Below are 19,886 nucleotides of genomic sequence, written 5' to 3'. Positions count from 1 at the left end.
CCGGTCAAGCAAAATAGGAGGCCCCAGTCCTCGTCAAACATGCTTTCATCAAGGACAAGGTATCTAAACTCCTAAAAATAGGGTTTATTTGAGAGGTTAAATACATGAATTGGTTAGCAAATGTAGTGGTAGTCCCTAAAAAGGGGAATAAATTAAGAATGTGTATAGATTACAAAGATTTGAATAAGGCATGCCCCAAAGACTCTTTTCCTTTGCCCAATATCAATCGTATGATCGATGCCACGGCCGGCCACGAGATCCTTAGTTTTCTCGATACTTATTCCGGGTACAACCAAATACTGATGGACCCAGGTGATCAGGAAAAAACCTCCTTCATCACTAAAAATGGCACACACTACAATAATGTAATGTTGTTTGGATTAAAAAATGTCGGTGTCACATACTAACGCCTAGTAAATCGGATATTCGAAGAACAAATATGAAAATTGATGGAAGTTTGCAGAGATACTTAGACAAGTTATAAGTGACGTTACATCGGTTCATAGAGTGGAATTTGCCACATGTACCTCGGGATCAGAACAACGAAGTTGATGCCCTCGCTAACTTGGGATCGTCAGTCGAAGAAGAAGAGCTTAAAACAGGAGAGGTCATACAACTTATGAGATCGGTAGTGGAAGAAGGCCATGCCGAAATCAACTCGGCGAGTTTAACTTGGGACTGAAGGAATAAATACGTGGAATATATCAGGACCGGAAAACTACCCTTGGACCCAAAAGAATCGAGGGCTCTACGTACAAAGGAAACCCGATTTAGTTTATCTGAGGATGGAACCTTAGTCTGAACAACATTCGACGGACCGATGGCAATATATTTAGGACCAGGGGAAACCGAATACATTTTGAGGGAAATCCACGAAGGTACTTGTGGAAATCACTCGGGCGCTAAATCATTGGTTCGAAAAATAATCAGAGTCGGTTACTACTGGATCAACATGGAAAAAGACACAAAGGATTTCGTTCAAAAATGTGATGGATGCCAAAGGTAAGCCCCGATGATTCATCGGGTAGGACAACTGTTACATTCGGTATCGTCACCATGGTCGTTCATGAAATGGGGGATGGACATCATCGGCCCCCTTCCACGGGGGCCTGGTAAGGCCCAATTTATTTTATTTATGACTGACTATTTTTCTAAATGGGTGGAAGCTCATGCATATAAAAAGGTCAAAAAAAAAAGTCATTGATTTTATTTGGGATCACATTATATGTCAATTCGGAATACCGGCAGAGATTGTGTGCGATAACGAAAAACAGTTTATTGGTAGCAAAATAAGCAAGTTTCTTGAAGATCATAAGATCAAAAGGATCTTATCCACTCCTTACCACCCCAGTGAGAAGGGGCAAGCAGAATCCACCAACAAAACTATAATCCAAAACCACATAAAGAGATTGGTCGACGCCAAAGGGAAATGGAAAGAAGTACTACCTGAGGTCCTATGGGTATACCGTACAACTTCAAGATCCAATACCGGATCCAAACCATTTTTTTTGATTTACGGCATCGAAGCTTTAATACCGATCGAGGTTGGAGAACCAAGCATCAGGTTCCGACATGCAACAAGGAAATCAAGTGATGAGGCTATGAGTACGAGCCTAGAACTATTAGATGAAAGGCGCGGTCGCCCTTGCCCTTTTGGCCACCCAAAAATAGCGGATCGAGAGATATTATAATCAAAGGGGCAACCTTCGTTATTTTAATACTGGGACTTACTATTAAGAAAATGTACATTGAACATTCGAAACCCGAACGAAGGGAAATTGGGGCCGAACTGGGAAAAATCGTATCAAATTATCGGGATCACAGAAAAAAGATCCTACAAGCGCGGGACAATGAACGGAGAGAAATTACCATGCAACTGGAATATATCTCACTTAAAACGATATTATTGCTAAGGTACGACCCCAATTCTTTCTTCTATTTTCCTTTTTACATTTCAAATTGACACTTGCATGCAACTTACAAAGGATGGTACGAGATCCTAGGTCTGAAAGCGCGCGTTGCACTCTTTTTTTCTTGAACCGATTTTGTCCCAAATGGGTTTTTCGGCAAGGTTTTTAACTAGACAACAAGTAATCGTGCTAACTTATAATGATCACGACAGCATTTGAGGCCTCTCATTGATCAACCTTGAACATTGTGGGGAAATATCCTAGGGTATCGATTTTTACAAGGAATTTTGACTTCGTGATTGAAGGGCCTCGATCAATGGGATTTATTGTAAGGGGAAAATGGTCAAATGAACCATGCCCGCTCAAATCACTCGAGCCCTAGCACAAAACGTGTATACATGTACAACTATTATGCATAGGAATAAAAAAGGAGACTCTTCTTTGCATATAAACATCTGAAGCTTATTTGGCATCGCCCAAGTTAAAAGGGTAAGGCCATTTCGAGATAATTATTTCATGCTAAGGTATTTCAACCGTCGTTAAGATAAATAAAAAAGCAAGGGAAAAATTTGAGAAACGATGAAAGAAAAAAGCCTTATACATATATATCAAAATTTATTTACAAAGGTTGGATAGCCCCGACGCATGTTTTTACAAAGGCCGAATGGCCTCAACCAACAAATAGTACAAAAGACAAAAAATGGCCTAATCCTCATTGAGGGCTACATCGTTGCCTACGGGCTCTTCTTCACCACCGGACTCACCCGACTGTGCAGATGCCTTGGAATCCTCCTCGGGAAAAGCTAGCCTACGAGCATTGGTTTCGTATGTCTTGGCATTTTCGATGTCGATCAATATGTCAAAATTCTGAGCATGGACCCCCTCGAGGGTCTCCCTTCGGGATTCCCACCATGCATGTTTCACTATGTTTTTTGCCTGCTCCTGGATAGCCTCGACATCAACTATGAGCTGGGCTATTTTTTATCAGCTTCATTCCATGCCGTAATAAATTCTGACTTGGCAGCCTCGAGCTCCTTGGCCAGATTCTCTTGACCAGAAACAGCCGAGCTCAGTTGAGATTGGAGTCCCTCGATCATATTTTGGCCTGCACCAAGTTTTTCTCCTTTGCAGCCCGAAGCTGAACCTCAGCATAAGCAAACTGTGTTAGGGCAATCTCTTTTTCCGCGGCTAAGCAATCCATATTTTTCTTCCATTCCTCGGTCTCGGCTTTGACCGCATCCACCTTACCTCGGAGTTGCTCGATCACGTCAAGTTTATTCTGAACCTGTGAGTTTGGATTATTAGCTACTGAGCCTGACTCATCATCACTAACTCCAAAAACTCTCCTTACCTGCTCAATAATTTCGGTATGTTCCCTACGAGCCGCTTCCTTCTGAGCTTGAAATTTTTCATTAAGGAGCTTGTAAGCATCCCTTTTTTTGGAAAGCTCCAGAGCCTCGGCCTGGAAACATTTTGACTCCTCCCGGTATCGAAGAAAAGTCTCGTACATTCGAAATTACCCGATTTAGTACATGTTGAGATTCGTTGAACAGGCAGGGCGCCTCCACCTCGTTCATTTTTGTTTAATCCTCTTCGGCCACCAGGCACCAAAAATAACTGGCAATCCTTGCCGGGGCAGAAAGAACCCTGGCATCCTCCGGGATGTACATGTAAATTGCCTGCCTCCGAGTAGGATCAACTCTCGGAGCTGGGAACTGGTTCACTAATCGAGGGCTTAAAGAATGCTTGCCGTCTTCCGAGGACGATGCGTTTTTTGGTACTGGTAAGTCGTCCAACCCGGTAACATCCTCTGAGGCGGTAGAATCTAGGCCATCGAAGAAATGGTGAAGAGAATCTACCGCTCCTTGGGGCCCCTCTCCAAGTATACCTTTCAGTGTCTGGGCCTCGTTTATCATTGAATCAGTAAATGAAGGCGACCCAGAGAGGTCACTCACCCCAAGAGCCTCATTGGGGACATTATCTTCTGATCGAGATACACCGGTCACGTTTTTTTTTCGACCTCGCTGGATCGAGGCAAATCGGTCTCAACCCTCTCGGAGACTTCAACCGCTATTTCTTCTACGGCCTCCATGGCTCGAGGCATTTCGAAGCCGTTTCTCACGCGGGCCACTAACTCGGAATTTTCTTCTACCTCAGACTCATCCCTAAACCGATTGAGTGAGTCTGATGAAATTTCTCGGGCACTGGTTTTCTTAGGTTTATGTGCAAGTTACTTCCTCGGTCTTTTCCTTTCAGGGGACGAGGGGCTCGGAGCTTTTATTTTCCTCTTCTATTTTCCCTGTTCCGAATTAGGGGTATCAGTGTGTATATCATCGCCAGCTGATGGAGGCCTCATTTCGACGTCCTTTCCTAAACCTACAAAAAGAAAATATGATGGATCAGAGACTGATGATGTAAAAATGAGATCAGATGTATCATTAGGGAAAAACCCTTACCATGATTACGGGCCTCCCATCAGCCCTTCGAGAGCTCATGCCATAAGTGTTCGGAATACGATTTTTGTGTCACAATGCCCTCGACCCACTCTTTTAGTTCTGGAATGGGGTTCGGCATCTGGGCAACAGCTGCATCACATAACATCGGTGAGAAACTAAATGGAATGAAAAGCAATAGAAGGAATACCGAAGGCAAAGCTAAACTTACGTTTCATATTTCATTTCTCAGGGAATGGCATGTCCGTAACCGAGATTGAATCTGAGGTTCTCACTCGAACAAATCTATCTATCCAGCCCCGGTCTCGATCCTCATTGATACTCAATAACAAGGTCTTGGTGGCTCGTCTTGCAAGCTTAATTAACCCCCCCCCCCCCCCCAGTAAAGTCGAGAGCTATACAGGCGCATGAGATGGTCGATGGTGAATGGACATCCCTCGACCTTGCTCACGAAGAATCGAAGCAGAATAACGATCCTCCAAAATAAAGGATGTATCTGCCCAAGCGTCACATCATACCTTTTGCAAAAGGCTATGATAACCGGGCCTAGAGGACCTAACGTGAAAGGGTAAGTGTAAACACTCAAGAAACCCTCCACGTAGGTGGTAATTGATTCTTCAGGGGTAGGGACCACTACGTGTTTGCCTACCCAATTGCAATCCTCTTTAACCTTATCGAGGATGTTGTCCGTGATCATACATATATACCTCGAGATCAGTTCGCATCGACCCGGTACCATGGGCGTGTTCTCAACCTTGAAATCAGACACGGTAGGGCACCCAATAGGGATGTATGATCTCAGAGGGGGTTCCTCAGTAGAAGCGTGAAGAGCGTTTTCAGAAGGTTTTAAAGAAGAAGATGCTTCTTTTGAGGAACAGGCTTTGAAGTTTTTGCCCTTTTTATAAAAAAAATGAAGGAAAGAGATTGTTGATAAGGGGAAGATTTGAGGTTGGCAATGATAAAACTAGAAGATGAAGTTCTTAGAACGCAAGAAGGATATGAGCGTAAAAGTTCTAAACAAACGGATTAAAGGGTATTTATAGGATAGCGGTGGCTCATCTCCCGAGGTAGCCGACCGTCAACTGACATACATTTAATGCCCCAAAGACCGAACTGACGGGACGTTACCACTATTCTTATCACCTACGTCATATACCCGACGTCATGATTTATCGAAGTAAGGACCGAGGGTTCATATCATTTTTAATCGCTTACTCTCCGAAAAAATAAGGGGACTATCTGTATACGGGTAGAACCGAGTTCTATGCTTGATCGAGGCATGTAGAACAATAGGTCAAGGCTCGACACCTGCGTAATATATCAAAGTTATAGATGTGACTGAGCTCGATATCGAGGATCGAAGTTCGAACAAGACCATCAGATTTGCCCTTGAATTTATCGGGGATACGACTGACCCCGCTTCTTATGACCTCGAAACTCACACGATAAGTATCCGTAATTCTCGCCACTAACCAATCATTATGGCAGAAATTACGGAATTAAGTCAAAAAGGGAGCCAACGGTGTACATAATTTCATATAAAATAATGTCTTAAAGGTTTTATCTCCCTGTATATATAAAGGGAATGGACTAAGTCTTTGGACACATTATAACATACATAAGAGAACAAGATACCATTTTTTCTAGCTTGGTTCATAGTATTCTGGCTTCAATAATACCACATCTAAATTCGAAGGAACTTAACCTTGCGGGACTTATATTGTTCAATCTGCATGTTTTGTATTTATTTTTTTATTTATTCTTCCATATTAAATCTGATTTCTCATTTTGTATCAAATCAGATCATGTATCCTTAAAACCATGTATAAATTCAATTATTATCTGATTTTTGAGATAAACAATCTTACTAATTGTCTTTACGTTTGTATAATTAATTTGGTGGAATTTAACTTAATCGATGTATACAGCATTCATGTACACAAATAATCATTTATGAATTATGAATCTTATTTAAAGTACTAATTTATATATAGATGAATCATTCGTTTAACCTAGATAAATTCATGACATATTGACATTGGTCATGTATGTTTGAATGAATTTAGTACGATACATAACTTTTGATACGTTATAATTCGATAAACTAACTACTTGTTGCTATAGAGTTCAAACAAAAACTTAATGCTATCCAAAGGCCCTACCCCTACACACCCTACCCCACCAGACCCAAATAATGAGAAATGGACAGCATACCTACACAATCCTATTAACACCACTCCATCACCTACAAACCTACCTATAACGACTAAACACTCCGAACAACACCAGAAAAACAACACCACAACCGACAAAGAGGAAGCCGATGTCGATGAATCGACTGAAAACCTCACCAACAAAACAGTACCCAAAGCAACTAACCCAACCACTGTTCCTCAACAACCTAAAATTTCATCAAATTTTGACAAACTAACTCGCCGGAATGACAAACACACCGAAAACACCACAGACACACATCAGCAACCCCATGCAATCCAAAAAACCCAGCCAAACTCTACCGCAATAGCCCAAATTTCAACACAAGAAAACATACAGACTGCGAGATTTCCTCCGGAGAACAACAGAGCTCATGAACCATCAACCAGCAGGAGTAATGATCAGATGGTATCAAAACCATCATTTGCAGCCACAGTGCAGGCAAAATTACAAACTCTAACTAATGGTGAAACTGCCGTCAAAATTAGACATGGGTCTCACCTAGGGAAGCCAGCTATTTTCTTTTCTGCCGAAGATTATTTCATAAATCTAGCGAAGGAATGCAAACTTAATATCATTGGTAAGTTTTTAAGAGGGAAGCCTTCGATGGAGGAGATTAAGAAAATTTTTGTTAGGAAGTTCCATATGACTGGTACTGTTAAAATTGCATATTTTGACCCCTAGCATATTTACATTGATTTCTCTAATAAAATAGATTATAACCACATCCTATTCAAAGAATAAATAGACATTGGAGATGCACCAATGAAAATCCTAAAGTGGACAGCGGATTTTAAACCAGAAGAGAAAACAACCATTGTACCGGTCTGGATTTTAGTTCATCAATTACCTTGGCATTTGTTCAATTGGAGAATTATCTCGAGAATGGTAAGGGAGATTGGTGTTGCGGTTACTCCTGACTTGGCAACATACTTAAAATCCAGAGGAAATGTGGCCAAAGTAAAGGTGAAAATTAATTTGTTGAAACCAAGACTTGACCAGATATGGTTGGGATACAAAAGAATGGATGGAACCGATGATGGTAGGTGGCTCGATATTGAATACGAAAAAGTTTCAAGTTACTTTATATATTGTAAAATGTAGGGACGTCTTGAAAATTCAGTGCAGAAACAAAATCAGGGATGAAAGAATCAAGGTACAGAGAGAGGAACAAAAAAAGAAAAAAGAAGTACCAAACAAAGTTGATGAAGATTTCCAAACTGTGAATAGAAGAAATGGATCAAAAATGAAGTCTGGGCCAACCACCAAGCACCAAAACAAAGAAGATCATCAGAGTACAATTCTTTATAATTCAACAAAGGAGAATAAAGAAACAACAAAACATCAACAAGCCAAGGAATGCAATCAAGGTGTTGAAACTCAAGAGGCAAGACCAACACAAAAGGGAGGAAGAAATATTGGTATCAGCATCATTGAGCCTAAAGATAATCAACATTTCTCAACAATTAAGGAGGTTCCAGGAAAAGGGAAAGGGAAACTAGAAGATGATGGAAACAACAATACTTGCAGTGTAACAAAGGAGGGTCAAATTGAAGGCAATGGAGACCACACGACAAACTACACTGAGGCAAATAACAAGCAGAAAAAGAGGAACAGTAAGAAGAAAAAGAAGAAAAACGAAACTGAGGAGGAAAGTTGGATCCAGGAAGAGGGTAATAATCAACCAATTATCACAAACCAAGAGAAGAAAGAAAGTGTTGACAATATGGATATCTCAATGCAGGGAGAGAATGGGCAAACAATGCAACAGGGAGCACATCCAAATGTATCCTACCCGCAAAGGGATATTAATCAAGCCAACTTGAATATGCAAACTAGTGAGACCACTATTGGAGTTTATCATGGAGAAGTCCAAAATAACTATCTTAAACTCATTAGTGGCACAAGTTTAGAAGAGGAACAGAGTAGTGTTTTGAATATAATATGGAGAATGGGCAATAATCAGATTTATCGTATGAAGAAGATGAAGGCTTAGGGGAAGTGGATTATTCAGATGAAATAAGTTCAGAAGCAAGTGATGAATATGCAAGTATGGATAGTGATGGAAAAGTAAGTGAAGAATCTACAGATCCAGTAGAGGAATCCAATGGTGCAACAACTGATGCTCAAGCAAACATATTGGTGGATACGTTTTGTTCACAATCACTGGTAGATATTAATGTGACTTCAGAGCTTGCCAATGCCATCAGAGGTAGGGGTAGGGGCAGAGGTAGAGGAAATAGCATAGGGGGCAGACAAGCAACAAGAGGAAGGGGTGGTAAGCACCTTAAACAACAGTTTGTGGGATCTTCACAGGCAAATCACTTTTCAAATGTATCTAATGATTAAGTATCTCTTTTGGAATATTAGGGGAATTAACTCTAGTGGTGCCTCGGAGAGATTAAATCAATTAGTCAGATCACAAAATATCCTCTTTGTAGCTATATGTGAGCCATTTCATAAAGCTGATAAATTGGATAAATTCAGGAGAATTCTAGGTTTTCAAAATGCTCATTCAAATATAAATAGTCAAATATGTATCTTTTGGAATGATTCGGTGATTTGTAATATGGCAGAGGAGAATGAACAATAAGTAACATGTTCTGTCAATTGGGATGGGGTTGTAGTGCTGATTTCCTCTGTATATGTTAAGTGTGATGCAGATCAGAGGAAAGGACTTTGGGATATCTTGAATGACATGCAGAAAAATACAACAATCCTTGGTTAATTGCTGGAGACTTCAATTGTATTTTGGATCCTTGTGAGAAGAAGGGTGGTCGACCACATAGTATGACCAAGAGCCTGCCGTTCCTTGAATGTATTATGGATTGTGAACTATTGGACCCTGGTTTCTCAGGCTCAAATTTCACATGGTGTAATGGATGGTGCCCTGCGGAGAGGATATGAAAAATATTAGATAGAGTTTTTGTAAACCACGACTGGATGAATTTGTTTAACTCTACTAGTGTAAATCACTTGATCAGGACATGATCTAACCATTCTCCACTCTTTACTATGGCAAAATTAACAGAAAGGGAACATGTAAAGTACTTTAGGTTTCTAGATTTCTGTACTGAAGAAGAAGACTTCAATGCAGTGGTGGAGCAAGCTTGGGGTATTGATGTACAGGGATCACCAATGTGGAGATTTTATTTAAAACTGAAGAATACTTGCAAGAAGTTATCTGAATGGTCTAAGAGTTCTATTGACAATATTTTTGATAATATTAAAGTGCTGGAAGGCAGAGTAGCTGACTTAGAAGCCAACTTAATTGCTGATAATAATGAAGTGAACAGAATTGCCTTAAATGAAGTTAATGAATGACTGATTAGAGCCTATAAGAAGGAGGAGTCTTTTTGGAAGCAGAAATCTGGAGTGAAATGGTTTGTGGAAGGGGAAGTAAACTTAAAGTTCTTTCATTATGTGGTTAAGGGTAGAAAGAAGAGGCTTACTTTGAAGAAGATGAGGAAAGAATATGGATGCTAGGTTGATGGGGAGGAGGATGTTGCGAGAGAAACTATCTCTTTCTTTTAGAGACAATTCAAAAAGGAAAGTTGCCATAATGACTTTTCGGTTCTGAGTTGTATCCCTAAAACCATTGAGGAAGCATATAATGATATATTAACAACATTACCTACGTTGGAGAAATTGAAATATGTGGTGTTCTCTATGAGTTCACAGAGTGCTCTAGGTCCTGATGGAGTCTCAGGGAAATTCTACCACTCATGCTAGGAAATCATAAAGGAGGACCTACTACTAATGATTCTTAATTTTTTGCAGGTACTGATATACCAAAGGCACTCACTCACACTTGTTTGGTACTCCTACCTAAGGTGGATAGCCCGCAGTCCTTTACTGAACTAAGACCAATAAGTCTTAGTAACTATACATGCAAGATCATTTCTAAACTGATGAATCAGAGATTGAGTCCTCTGATGTAAAAATTGGTATCTCCTAATCAGACATGGTTTATCATAGGGAGGTCTATCACAGAAAATATTATGTTGACACAAGATATGATTCACAATATTAATAAACCATCACTTGCTGGGAATATAGTTTTAAAATTGGATATGGCCAAAGAATATGACAGGGTCTCTTGGAAAAACCTCTGTCAAATGCTAAGGCAAATGGGATTTTCAGAATGTTTGATAGATATGGTGTGGAGGCTCATGACTAATATGTAGTATTCTATAAATATCAATGGAGTTAGGCATGGCTTCTTCAAATCTAGTAGAGGAATCAAGCAAGGGGATCCTCTTTCTCCATCCCTCTTTGTGATTGGGCAGAATTATTGTCAAAACTTATGGATAGCTTAATTGGCTCAGGATTCAATCCATACTTTACAGAAAAGAAGGGTCCCACCATCACTCATCTGTTCTATGCTGATGACACCATACTATTCTCATCCTGCGACTCATTATCATTAAATATGATGATGGACAAGTTGAGGCTCTATAAACAAGTTTCAGGATAGCTGTTGAATAAAGGAAAGTCTGGATTCTATACTTCTGTTCAGGATGATGATCCTAGGATATCTGAAATTCAAAGGATCACCAGCTTCCCTAATTGTCCATTTCCTATACAGTATTTGGGGTGTCCTATTATGTGGGTAGGAAAAAGATAATATATTTCAACAACATGGTGGCAAAGGTGGCGGGTAGAATGCAAGGGTGGCAAGGCAAATTACTGCCATATGGAGAAAGGGCAGTTTTGATCAAGTATGTTTTACACGCTTTACCCATGCACTTGATATCAGTAGTTCACCCCCCAAAAACTGTCTTAAAGAAAATCGACAGAATAGTTGTCAACTTTTTCTGGGGGAAGAAAGTTAACAGAAATAAGAGGCATTGGATTGCTTGGAATGATCTGTGCTTTCTAGTGAGTGAGGGAGGAACTGGATTTAGATCACTTCAAGATATTTATAATACTGTTTCTGCTAAATTATGGTGGAATTTCAGGACTCAAAAGACAATGTTGAAAGAATTCCTGGAGGCTAAATATTGCAAGAGGTCTCACCCTTTGGCAAACAAATGGGCTTATGGTTAGTCTCATACACGGAGAAGATTAATGGACATCAAGAAGGATGTTGAACCATCTATTTTCTGGAGATTAGGGAATGGAGATGTGCATTTTTGGTGGGATAACTGGACAGGTTTGGGAGCATTAGCTACAGTGACTCAGGTAACTAGAGCTTATAAGAATACAAAGGTCAAAGAATTCATACACAATGGGACCTGGAGGCATGACAAACTAATAGGTCTTCTACTTGTGAATGTGGTCAATACTATTCAAAAGGTGGAGTTTGATGAAAGGAGAAAAGATTGCCCATACTGGTTACCAAAATGTACAGGAGCTTTCACTTGCAAATCAGCTTGGGACCTTCTCAGGAAAAACAAAGGGGGGGTACTTTCACTTGTAAAAAGGGCATAAAAATATGCCTTTCAAGATCTCATTTTTTATGCTAAGGTTACTTCAAAATAAGATCCCTACTGATGAAGCTATGAGGAGGTTTGGTATTATGACCGTATCTAGGTGCAACTGCTGTTATAATCATGAGAAGGAGACCATTGATCATTTGTTTAGTAACAACCAAGTAGCCAGAAGTGTTTGGTCCTTTTTCTGTAGTTCATGTGGCATTAGTTTTGTCCTTTTACAGATAAGGCAGAACCTCATGAAATGGTGGATGACTAAGAGCAACAATGGTGTCCACACTGTAATGCTTCAATGTTTACCATCCTTAATATGCTGGAAAATATGAAAGAGCATATGTGCAGCAAATTTTGAAAACATTCGAATGTCAGCCAGACATATCATTCATCAAGTGTCTAATATCATAACGTTGATAATTAACTGTCAATTCCCTAATCTTCAACTCCCTCAGTCTTGGATAGACAAATGCATAGTTGTAGAGAAGATGTCACCAGTAATTCACTTTTAGATAGTTTGCTGGAAGAAACCTGTGAGTGGATATGTCAAATTAAATGTGGGTGGCTGCAGTAAAGGTAATCCAGGTTCAGCTGGATGAGGTGGGATTATCAGAGACCATCATGGTGATTTAGTGATGGCATTTTCTGATTTCTATGGCATTTGCAGTAATAATGTTGCCGAGGTAAAGGAAGTTCTACAAGGCATCCAGATGTGTTGCCATCATGGTTTGAAAATGTTGTTGTGGAGTTAAATTCATTGTTAATCATCAATATGATTAATAGGAAAACAAAGGCAGATTGGCATATCAGACATGAACTTGAACAGATTTGGGAATTGACTCAAACAAGAAACTTTCAATTTAAGCATATTTTCAGGGAAGGTAACAAGATCGCAGATCAATTAGCAAACCTGGGAAAAGTCACAAAAGCTCATGGTATCTTCAACCAAGTTGTCTCCCTTGCTAGAGAGGTTGGAGCTTCTTTGAAGTTTGAGCAAGAGGAAATACCTAATTTCGGGTTCAGAGTGAAAAGGAATTTGTTTGTAGTTAATGATATCATCAATTGATACTAGGATTACACATAGCGTGTTTGGGACATATCTGTATGTATGGCCATCTTTTGAGAATATAGACATATCAAGTAGTAGAGAGGAGTCCATCAGACTTTTGTCAATTTCTTATACACAAGTGCACTTTAGATTGGTGGTTACCAATCTACAATATGTAATTGAAGCTAAGGTGTATGTCCTCCTCCGTGTAATCAAAGTTTTTGAAATATACAGGTTGGAGTCCGGCCTAACTCCGCCATCGAGATGATGGAATTTGATTAAAAAAAAACTACTTGTTGCTACAAACACAATAACTTTTGGAAAATACACAAATAGTCATTATACTTAATAATCAATACACTTTACATGTACATTAATCTCCAAAAATTCCAAATTCATATATAGAACAATAAACAAATTATTATGTCACGAATGCCAGATATTTCATACTTAATATGCAAGATCCAGATATTTAACTTTTTAAAAGTTTCATATAAATCGCTAGATAATTAACAGTATGACGTGTAAAATCTTTTTGAAGTTATTCACCGCCATAAAGCAATCAATTCTAAAATATTCGCAAAGACTGTTAAAACCCAAATGCGAAGGCGCTTAGAAATCTCATTAAAAAATCCTTATCTAAAATGTACTCCCTCCGTTCATTTTTAGATGACACATTTTGACTTTTCTTTCACGTCCCTTAAGAAATAATAAATGAAGTGGATAATTTATCATGATACTCATATTAATTGATGCATATTTTATTAGATTTGAGAAAATAATTTGAAATGAGTAATAAATATTGTGAGTATAACAGGAAAAAAAAATTTATCTTCTCTTGATATGCGTAAAGTGACAAATAAAAATAAAAATATATTTTTAGTATACATGTCAAGTAAAAGTGAACGGAGACAATAAAAGAAGAAGACAAATAAGTTATCAATTCAAATATCCAATTTGCGTCAGTCAAATCTTTTTTTCAGCTTATTCTCGATAGCTTAAGGAACTATTCCCTCTGGTTCACTTTAATTAATTTTTTAATTTTTTTGTGTGATCTATAATATTTAATTTTTTCTGATATCAATAAGAAATTTTTTTTTTCAAAGTTGTCATTAGAATAAAGAGCCTAGAAATATTTTTTATATTTTTTATAAATAAATTAAGGTTAATATAATTAATTTTATTGTTAATTAATACTAAAAAGTAAATTAATTAATACATATGAAAATAAGAAGTATAAGGAATAGCCGTCCTTTGTTAATAAAGTCGGTTTACTTTACTGTGATCTTTACTACTACCGTCTTAGTTTTTTGTTGGCACTTGCTCTCGCTGGACTTTTGTCCAGAATGAAATGTACTACTATTAATTATACGTTTTTGGCAGTTGAACAGTGAGGCAGTGGCAATGTCAAATATTTCGCCAATATATTCAATATTATATATATAGAGAGTATAATTTTTTATATATAAAATATTCCTTCTGTTTTAATTTATATGATACTTTTAATTTTTGTACAGCCAATTTGATTAACCTTTAAAGATAAATATGATTAGATTATTTTAATATTTTAAAATTAAAATTTACATATTCAAGAACTATACGAAAAGTACTATAAATTACAATTCATCTTATATCAATATGATCAAAAAATTATTTTAAAATATTGATCAATTATTTTATATTTTAAATCTCGAAAAAATAAAAAGTGAGAAGTATAAATTTTCAGAATTTTGACCTATTTATACTGCATTATAAACTTATTTACCCCTCATACATGGGTTATTACTTAATTACATTAGTATATACAATTTACCATTTATATACAAAATAATATATTAGACTCCAATCTTATCCATTTTAGGCTTCATTCTTCTCTATTTTTCTTCTCGGTATAGATATTTCTCTCTTAGTTCCTCTTCGATTCGACTTTTGTAGACGAACATGCTCGGAGCTTTGAAAAATGGTGAAGAAAAATGATTCAATTGGTTAAAAGCCATAGAATACATACACGAAGCACCAACACAATTGGGTTATCAAAACTTTTTCTAGATGAATAAACAAGACATTGTGAACATGAGTAGCGTTTGGAACTAAACAAAAACTAATTGACCGTGTAACTAAAACTAAACTGAAGTTGGTCGGGTATACATGAGCTTAAACTCCATTGATAGCCATTATAAAGTTTAGAAGCTTAGAACCTTTGAATTGGAAAATCGAAATTTGCAAAATTGTTATTTGTTTGGATTTGATGTTGTTACAAATGATTGGGAATAAACTTAGGAGTTTATATCTCAATTGTGAGAAAATTTGGTGAAAATTCTATGTGATTTTGGTTGGAATTTCATATTGAAACTCGAAAAAGAAGACATAAACAAATTGTATATATATATTTTATGTTGAGTCTAGAAACGATATATAAAATATATATATAACATACATAATTGTATATAAATTATAGTTTTTGACATAATTCTATACACAAATTTTATATTTAAGTTGTAGATAAATTATAAATTTTGACCGAATTTGTATATATTTTGTAAAAAGATTTAGTTACCTTCTGTAAATATAAATACTTAGATAAAACCAGATTAAATAAATTTAAAATCTTGTATATATACAATCTTGTCCCTAAATTTTCGACAAAAAATATTCAATTGACCGCTCTTTACTGTACGTGACTACACCACTGCAGTGGAGCTAATTGGACTATTACAGACCCATCTTTGGTTATGGATCTGCAACTTCTGTAAAACCACTTTGTATGGATCTGCCACTGTTGTTTACTTGTTTTGATTTTGGGTTGTGCTTGTTCCTTTTCTGGTTCATTTGGGTCGAAAACATAAATAGGGGGGAAATACGCAAATAGCCAGCACACTAGTATTCTTAACTCTGCCTAGCCCGAAAAATTAATCTATACATAACCTTATAATAATGTGGCCAAATTAATTAGTTCCTCCAATAAAAACCCGTTACAAAACAATACGAAGAGGAAAAGAGGCCACAAAAAATCAGCCGAGAATCACGTTCGCTTCCAAACCCCAACGAATATCTTTGGTTCAAATCTCAAAAGATATACTCACATTGTTTAAAATTGTATTATAAGAATATTAATTGTATACACTAAACGGAAAAATCACATACATCAAATACATAATCAGGGACATTTGGACACACTAAAACTGAAAATCATAAACAGAATTTAATAATTATACATTGATTATATAATGTGTATGCCATTTGTATAACATAAAGACTTGGATTATACATCTCATATACAAATTATACTATATACATAAAATAATTATTGTATATATAGTTCTACATTAATTATACAACACATATGCCATGTGTATTATATAAAGGTCTAAATTATACTTCTCAAATATAAATCAAATATACATAATATAATTTATTGTATATATAACTATACATTAATTATACAACACATATGCCAATCGTATAATATAAAAATCTAGATTTTATCAGTGTTTTAAAAGGCGTGGGGCGTAAGACGAGGCGTTTTACATATGCCTCAATGAGGCGTAAGCCTCGAGGCATGGGGCGTAAGCCCCATAGGTATTTAATTTTTAATATTTATAAAATAATATAATGACAGTAAATATTTATAAACATGTAAAATTACATAAAAATTAAAGAAAACTATATATATATATATATATATATATATATATATATATATATATATATATGTGTGTGTGTGTGTGTGTGGGTTGCGCATGTGGTGAGGGGAGGGGAGGCTTACAAGCAATGTTTTAAAAGGTGGGGGCTTGAGGCGGGGCGTTTTACTTGATATGGGGCTAGGCGTAAGCCCCATGGATCTTTAACATTTTTAATTTATAAATTAATAAAATAACATAATAACACAAAAAAATATAAAATATAAATTAAAAGTTAAAAATTAAAATAAAATTAAAGGAACTCATAGAAAATAAATATTTAGCATGATTCTTAAGTATAACTAATGCATACAAATCACGTATAACGTCTTTAACTTTCAAATAATTAAAAACTTATAATTTCTTTAAAAAAAAATATCAAACTCCACATTTTACCTTCCTAAAAGTAAATAATTAATAAAATCTTATTAGTACGATAATTAAAATATTACTCCTTCATGAATAAATACAAATTAGTTTAAGATATCAAAATAAAAGTGTATAAAAATGAGGGACAAATGAACTAAGACACGACCAATAACAAATGAAGATATAAATTCGCAATACTATGTCTCACTATTAGAGTTATGCTCAATCTTCATATTTCTATCGATGAATAGAACTTTTATCATTAATTTGTTAAAGAATTTTGAAGGCCAACGATATTAATTAGGAAATTCGACATGTGATTTGCGTTAGAACTGTTAGGCGAGCCCCGAGCGTTGGGCGTTAGGCGTGTTTAGGGCGCTTTGCAAGTGCCCCGTACAGATTTTAACTCCGCCATACATGAGCCCCAGGGCGTTTTGCAAGTGCCCCGTACAGATTTTAAAACATCTTTTATTATTCTTCAGTTTACTCATGTATACTGTAACATACATATTACAGAATACACTTATATACATGTGAATTTAGTTTTACATTTGTTTTTAGGGTTTTCTAAATACATTTTCTATAACAGCCTTCACTATTTTTTTAATTGAACCATGTATGCATCAACATACATGGTTCATAATACACTCATATACATATATATACATTAACAGAATACATGTCTAAAAAATATGTGCTATATTAATATATTCTATTGGTTATATTATTAGGCCATGCAAAGGAAGCTGAACACCGACATTCATGCCGATCAACACCCACATGCTATTTTAACCGAAGACACGTTAAATGCATCTACATAGGTTAATCCTGTTTGTGGTGAAGTAAGAATGGAGGGAAAAACTACATCTGAGGTGTCGTGTACCATACCACCTATATTTGACGAGGGTGTATCCAGAGAAGTACATGTATCACAATTTGAGTTGGCAGATAAGTTTCTTCCAAGTCAAATTTCAGAAACTAGAATTGTGATACATCATGCAGCAAAAAATGTTGATTCAACCCCTTTACCCTCTCATAGGAATCGGCGTCCAAGTCGATGGTGTTCTTCGCCTTACGAGTCAAAATTTGACTCTGCTGGTTAGTAAATTATTAAATAAAAACTATGTATTATAAAGTTATGATCTATTTTCCCATGATATCTATAATTAAATATCTCTATTAATGACTTCAATGAACAATAGGTACCTCAGTAAAGTTGACTCCCATATTTGATAAAAAAAAATACCCCTTTGAAGATGATTTAATATCGGGGCCACATCCTACATTAGTCATTCAGAAATACGAGAAATGGGTTCGTGATAGTCTTCTTGCTAAACATGATCAAAAGTAAGTTTTTTTCCCGATATGTATAATATGTATTTATCAATTAGAAAGTGGATATAATATTTTTTCCAATTTCTTGTAGAAATGATATGGAAGACCATTACAAGAAAAGCAAGTCAACACTGCCTAAACCGTTGGATTTTGGAGTTGATCAAGTCACTTCAAAAAATTAATTTTACCTTCTCTCATTTGACGGTAAACTATGGAATGACAATGTAAGATATAACCCTTCTAACTTCAGTTTAATTTATTTTTTTCTGTTTGGTTTGTCTAATTGTATATTTCACAATTTTGCTAGTGACATACAAATTCTTTATTCATTTGTATTTACATAGTTGATGTGGTATGTAGACAAATGTATTCTATATTAACAGAAATAAAGTTAAATATTGTATTCACCGTTCCTAGGACAGTTTTATCTGTTCCTGGTTTAATTCAATGAGTTCTGTGTATTCAGTGTATTTAATTGTATTCAGATTTATATTTGTTTCACTGTTTTCTCTAGCAATTTGTTAAAAGCAGTATGTATTCTTCATTAGTTTCTTAATTGTACGACTGATAAAGAGCAGTATTTTAGTTATAAGTATGTATTTAACTGTATGCAATATTAAATACTCAAATATATTTAGTAGTATGTATCTAACTGTACACACTATATTCAATTTGTTTTCAGCAGTACTGGCTTCTATATTCAGCTTCTTCAACATACAATACATGTATATATAAAGTTTCTTTAATGAAGTTTGTTTTCTTTGATTTCATTCAATGTACTAATGCTATGTATTCAATTTTATATATAGCATATTGATGTCATATTTTACTACCTGAGAAAGAAGGGCAAGTACAACCAAACTACCAACTTCAAATATACAACTGTTGATTGTATATTCAAGATAAGAATTGCTGAAATCTTCGACAGGTATGCTGATACAGATAGTAATGCAAATGTAGCTAAAGAAGAGGATGTGGTATGTGAGTACATAAGGGGCTACAGATTGCTAGCTAATGTACCATGGCATACTGTTGAATATGTCTTAATACCAGTCAACTTGAAGGACAAACTTCATCGGATATTGGTAGTTGTCTCATTCAATGAGAGATGTATCAAAGTATATGACTCATACAGATCAGCAGGTCATGATGCCTATGTGGGTTCTGAGATAGATAAGCTTGCTAAGCTTGTACCTCTGTATCTATCGATCAGTGATTTTTATAGAGATAAGCAAGGCATAGATTGGTCTCATGACTCTGCATACAGTGACAAGGCACAAACTGATTCCTTTGATGTTATTTTCATTTCAAATCTTCCGCAACAAAAATCTGGGAGCATGTATGTATTCAATCCTCTTGCTTGTATCATTTAAAAATCTAATAATATGAATTATTTTTAATTGTTTCAATCTACATTTTCAGGGATTGTGGGTTGCATGTCGCGGCAT

The 19,886-nt window shown here is 36.2% G+C and overlaps 1 protein-coding gene across 1 annotated transcript; it reads left to right on the top strand.

The window, feature by feature from the left end:
• The first annotated feature begins 7,462 nt into the window (after positions 1 to 7,462).
• Positions 7,463 to 8,926, top strand: LOC138910337 (uncharacterized). The gene is made up of 3 exons (XM_070201568.1): positions 7,463 to 7,584; positions 7,682 to 8,502; positions 8,544 to 8,926. The coding sequence occupies exons 1-3, from the start codon at positions 7,463 to 7,465 to the stop codon at positions 8,924 to 8,926; spliced, it is 1,326 nt and encodes a 441-aa protein (XP_070057669.1).
• Positions 8,927 to 19,886: the final 10,960 nt, after the last annotated feature.

Source organism: Nicotiana tomentosiformis, chromosome 4 (assembly GCF_000390325.3).
Source record: "Nicotiana tomentosiformis chromosome 4, ASM39032v3, whole genome shotgun sequence".
Classification (NCBI taxonomy): Eukaryota; Viridiplantae; Streptophyta; class Magnoliopsida; order Solanales; family Solanaceae; genus Nicotiana; species Nicotiana tomentosiformis.
Note: the sequence above shows the minus strand (reverse complement) of the source record. Positions and strands in the feature narration are given on the sequence as shown.

Excerpts from the sequence above, each read along its gene's own strand:
- LOC138910337 (XM_070201568.1), top strand. The coding sequence starts at position 7,463 with ATGGTAAGGGAGATTGGTGTTGCGGTTACTCCTGACTTGGCAACATAC. Across the intron at positions 7,585-7,681 it reads CCAAGACTTGACCAGATATG|GGACGTCTTGAAAATTCAGT; the intron begins GTTGGGATACAA and ends TGTAAAATGTAG. Across the intron at positions 8,503-8,543 it reads AAGTTTAGAAGAGGAACAGA|ATTTATCGTATGAAGAAGAT; the intron begins GTAGTGTTTTGA and ends GGCAATAATCAG.